The following is a 5,153-nucleotide window of genomic DNA, read 5'->3' as shown; positions in this document are numbered from 1 at the left end:
GGGGGGCGGGGGGGGCCAGAGTCCCCACGGCCCCGGCCGGCCCACGCCGCAGCCCTCTGGGCAGTCACAGGCCCTCGGCCTTCGAGATGCCCCTGGTCCAACCCTCCGTCTGTGAGGGCAGGCCTGGGGTTGGGGGGGCAGGGGTTAGGGTCCCATGGCTGGTAGAGGAATCAGGGCCCAGGACACCCCAGGCCTCCGGACTCTCCGGCCGGAGCTCCTGATTCCTCCCAGACCAGCGTCCGTCTCCGGGAACAGTGGACCAATCACCTAGACGGAGCAGGACCAGGAGGCTCAGTGTTCCCACAGTCACGTACAGGGGCTCAGGTACCTTGTCATCTACGGGGAAATGGGCAGTCGCCAGCGCCCAGGGCTTAAGAAAACTCGATTCAGCCAGAACTTAAAACGGAGAGAATCGCGAAGTCGGTGTTTTGTTTTTCTGACACAGAGTGAAGAGCTCTGTCCTTCAGCGTGGTCCTCAGCTTGGTAGGTGGGTGCTCTGTCCCCTTCCGCTCGCACCCCGACGTCTCCAGTAATGTGGGGTTCATCCTGCTCTGGTTGAGAATGTCAGGGTGAGCTCCTCGGACCACCCCTGGTTTGGCAGTGGGGACCAGAGCGTGGGCTCTGAGGTCTCCGGTTGGAGGACAGGTTTCTCTCGGGTAGAGAGAGAACTGTCACTCAGGACACCCGACGTGTGTGGCCACTGTGGGCCCAGTCCGCCGGCCCAGAGCGGGACGCGTGAACCCTGCCGGGGGGCGGGGGGAGCTTCGGGGCAGCCCCGCGGCACAGGTTCAGGGAAGGTGTCGATGTGATTTCGTTTTTACGTGAACACATGACTTTTACACAGATAGGATTCCTTCCTGGGACATTTGCCACCTGCTTTGTGTGAATAGGATGGGACCACTTCTCTTACAGGACGGAGAACACGCCGATGATCGCCGGCCTTGGGAAGGTGAGCCTCGGTGCCCGCGGCGGAGGAAGCAGCACCTCACTCGGCCACCGCACGCGGCGCCCTGACACGGCGCGGGGTCCTCCCACGCGAGTAGCTGCCACACCAGCGATGCCCCGCAGCTTAACTCGGTGCTGACGCGGCCTGCCTGGGGCCAGCGTCAGGTCCCACGGGTTAAGGGCTCAGTCTCGCAGGACGCACGCCCCACGCTTCAGAGTGAGGCCCAAGTCCGGGTTGTCACCCGCACCTCTGACCCACCAGCTGTCAGCTGGAGGTCCCCATGAGCCCCTCGGGTTTGATTAGTTGGCTAGAGCAGCTCACAGAACTCAGAGGAGCGACTTCCTGCCTGGATCCCAGGTTTACCATGGAAGGACGTGATAAAGGGTGCAGGGGACCCCCGAACCTCTGACCGGGGAGCGACGCGTAGAGTGAGGGGTGTGGGCACCGCCTCTGGCACCGCCGCTCCACCAGCCCCGGACCCCGGACCCTGTGCTCCCGGGCTCTTCACAGAGGCTGCGACTTTTCTTTGCTTCGGGTTCCGGCCCTCTCCCCTCTGCAGAACGAGGGGCGGTGGATTGAGGGGTTTCCCGTCACCCAGGAACTTCCGAGGGGTTTAGGTCCTCTCTCAGGAAACGGGGCCAAACACCAGGTACTAGAACAGCAGGTGCTCCAGGCGCCCTTCCCACTCAGGGCCCTGAGAGTCCCGGAGCCCCACGCCAGGCCCCGGGGCAGAGACCAGTGTCTTCTGTCACCTCACTGTCGGGCCCGGCAGCTCTGCTGGGCAGCCAGCGCCTTGGGGAGATTGTGCTCACGACCCCAGCGGATGGACCGATACAAGATGTGCAGCTCGAGGTCTGCGGGGCGGGCTGCGTGTGCTTAGCGGAAGGGAAAGCTCTTTCCCAGTGTCCTGTGTGGACTACGGTGACACCACAGCAGAGCGTGCTCGGGCTGCCGGTGTGCGCCGTCCTGAGCCCTGGCCGGTGGTAGCAGCTTCCTAAAGAGATTCCTCTTCATTTGGTGGCCCACCTGAACCCTGGCGCCTCCCAGCCCCACAGGGACCCCTGACTGCTCCCGGCCTGCACCTGGGCCCTGAGCCTCTGACTCCATCGTCCACTTGGGGACAAACGCCGTCCCCTCCACGCCCCCCCTGCCCAGTCTGGCTTTCCACCCTCCCCCGTGTTCCCTGAGGAGTGTCCTGCTGCTGTCCCCTCCTGCTCCTCTGCCAGAACGTTCCCCCAGCCTTTGAAACTGCCCTTCCCCAGTCCTCACCCCTCCAGCGTCCCCTGCGCTTCTCTGCCCCAGGGGTGGCCTGTGAGCACTGGCCCTTCCCTCCCGTCCTGCCCAGTGTCGCTGCCCGTTCCTCTGCTGAAACTGGCTGAGCCACGTCGTCACGTCCTCGTCTGTGCCGTGGCCACTCTGGGACGCTTTCCCCTCTGGCTGGCTCCCCCTGCGTCTGGCTGCCCTCCTGGGCCTCCTCACCTGTCTTCTGGCCCCTGCGGCCATCCCAGCTTCCTCTCCGCGACGGCTCCCTTGTAGCTCGGACAGCAGCCTGTGCTCAGGCCTTTGAACTTGACATCTCAGGGCAGGTCCTGACTTTTCTTGGGAGACTCATGTCCCCACCTGCTTCCTCGACATTTCCTCTTGGTTCGCAAGTGTCCTGCCGCCTCCCCCATCGTTCCCCTCTCTCCCCGGGGCACCTCCCACCATGCAGGTTCTCACTTGCTCCCGCCCTTGACCCCTGCACCCGATTCCCGTCTCCGCGACGGCGGGGACCTGCCTCTTGTCCATTGCCACAGCCACCGACTCTGCCAGGCGACCCCCATCCTTTATTGACAGCTGCTCGTCTCCCGTTCCCCACACGGCGTCCAGAACGATGGGAAACGTGCGCATCAGCCGCCCCGCCCGTCCTCAGACTCTGGGGCGAGTGCCCTGCTGCCCTTAGCTCAGGGCCCGCGGCCACCAGGGCCTCCAGGGCCCAGTCCCCTCCCTCTGTCCCAGGAGCGCCCTCACCCTTCCCTCCGCCATGACGTTGGTGGCCGTGTGCCACCTCCACGTCCCCGCCGCCCCGTAACGGTGGCCTGCAGAGCAGTCCCCCTCCGCTCCTGTGTCCTCCTCTGTCTCTGAAGGGACAGGATGTGCCTCGAGGACTGGGGTTCTTTTTGGTCTTAGCATGCTGTGGCGTCTCGTGCCTGGCGGTGTCGGGAAGTATCTAAGTTTCTATGGAAGAGGAGCAGATGACACTTTGAGCACTTATGGCCCCTGTCACAGGGTCACTCGAGAGGCACTGTCTGTGATGTTCCAGGAAATGAGCAGTTTAGGGAACGTCCCCTCTCTGTCATCAGGGACTGTCACCTCTGCTACTCAAAGCCCTTTGCTCCCCTTTACGATGACCGAACGCTTTCTCCCGCTGCCGCCTTCCTGTGTTCCAGGCCGCTGAGCTGGTGACAGAGAACTGCGAGGCTTATGAGGCCCACATGCGGGACGTTCGGGACCACCTGGAGGGGCGGCTGCTGGTGAGTGCGCCGCCAGCCCGGGGCCGGCGAGCAGAGGACAGGGACTCGCGGCCTGGGGAGCACGCACAACGTGGGGTTCGATTAACGGGACGAGAGGAGCTGGGAGGACTGCAGCCCAGTGCCGGGGACCCTGGGGACAACCAAGGTCACGAGCAAAGAGGGAAGAATTAAATGACAAGCCGTAGCGGGAGTCAGAAACCCCCCAAGGGGGTCATCTTCCTCGCAGACTCAGGACGGAGTACGCCAGAGGTGGCGTATCTCGTGACCGGGTGTGGGAGGCCCACGTGCATTCAGAATTCTTTCTCCTGATGCGTAAAAATGAGATCATTGTTTTAGTGCTAAGGTTGAGATTTTGTTTTCCAGAGGAGTCTAAAGTTCAAACAGTTGGTGTGGGGCGGGGTGGGGCGTGTGCTCTGAAGCCATCAGTGAATATTTCATTGATTTTTCAGGCTGAATTCGGTAACAAAGTTCATCTCAACAGCCAGTTTCCCGGGACTGAGCGACTGCCCAACACGTGCAACTTTTCCATCCGGGGACCCCAGCTCCAAGGTGACGACCGTCTCCTCCTGGTCTCCCCAGTGCTGGAGGCTGGCGGGAGCGGGCTGGGCTGGGCTGGGCTAGCTGGGCGCCTGCCAGGGGACATGGGGAGTGGAGTCGGCAGCTGTCCCGTGGTGGGCTGGAGCTCCTGACTCTGCTCCCTGCTCTGGCACCCAGGACGCGGGTCGTGTCCGGTGCTCCACGGTCCTAGTGCCACCAAAAGCTCTTAGGGAAGGCCGTCAGATGAGCTCCACGTAGGCGAGCTGGTCCGTTTTTGTCGGCAGGTTTTACAGTTTTGATTTCGTGAAGGTAAGGAGCAGAGGGAGTCAGCATTGAAAACTGGCTCGAGTAAGGACAAGCCCAGCTCAGGGGCTTCCTTCGCCCCGGGGACAGCGCCTCCCACGTTGGAAAGGTTGGCCGCCTCGTGTTCAGGGGCGCAGAAAACAGCGCGCCGAGTCCCTGTGGCCTGGGCGCGGGGCGGTGACCTGCCCCGTTGCACTGGGAGACGCCGGTGGCCTGGAGGGCCTGAGCGAGCCCCATCTGCAGGGCGCAGCGCCTTCTCAGACGACGAGGTTGTTGCCCGGTTTGTCGTCCTCGGTGTGTTTGGACCTTGAAGACACCTGGGGTGGCAGCACCCCCTTAACGACACCTGGGGCTGCGGTGCGCCCTCACTGGGGCAGAAAGCGGGCCTCTGTGCCTCCCGCTTCCTCGCTGTGGGAAACCAGGCTCCCCCGTCCCCCTTCTTCTGGAGACAGACTTTGTGTTCATTGGTGACCGGTGTTAATTTAAATGTGTCAGGTTCTCATTAAATCTACGTTCATCGGTTCATCGTTTTCATCTCTGCCTGTGGGAGAAGGCGGGAGGACCTTCTGGCAGCTCCCAGGTGTCTATGCGTAGAAAACACAGGTGTAGGTTTGCCTGTTGTTACCAGGACAAGTTAGGAGGCGAGGTGGCGGATCAGACCCTGGGTGTCTCACCAGGCAGTTGGCCGGAAACAGCATCTTGAGGCCAGTCGGGGGGAAGGGGGGACAGTGCCTGCGTCTCTGCCGCCGGGAGAGGGGGGGCCCTCAGTCTGGATGCCGCTGCGGTGTCTCACCCGCGCTGAGGGGCCTGTGCGCTGGGCTCCGTCAGGTGCCACAAGGGTGGGGGGTGGGGGC

General features: G+C 63.0%; 1 protein-coding gene across 1 annotated transcript in view; it reads left to right on the top strand.

The window, feature by feature from the left end:
* SCLY (selenocysteine lyase) overlaps positions 1-5,153 on the top strand; it is a 26,596-nt gene that overhangs the window by 16,895 nt on the left and 4,548 nt on the right. The window contains exons 7-11 of the mRNA XM_023526027.1: positions 272-324; positions 446-487; positions 913-949; positions 3,376-3,459; positions 3,909-4,008. Of these exons, the coding sequence (XP_023381795.1) occupies positions 272-324; positions 446-487; positions 913-949; positions 3,376-3,459; positions 3,909-4,008 (316 nt within the window). The remainder of the gene's footprint in view (positions 1-271; positions 325-445; positions 488-912; positions 950-3,375; positions 3,460-3,908; positions 4,009-5,153) is intronic.

This window comes from Pteropus vampyrus, unplaced genomic scaffold (genome assembly GCF_000151845.1).
Source record: "Pteropus vampyrus isolate Shadow unplaced genomic scaffold, Pvam_2.0 Scaffold678, whole genome shotgun sequence".
Lineage (NCBI taxonomy): Eukaryota > Metazoa > Chordata > Mammalia > Chiroptera > Pteropodidae > Pteropus > Pteropus vampyrus.
This window is presented reverse-complemented; position numbering and strand designations above follow the sequence as displayed.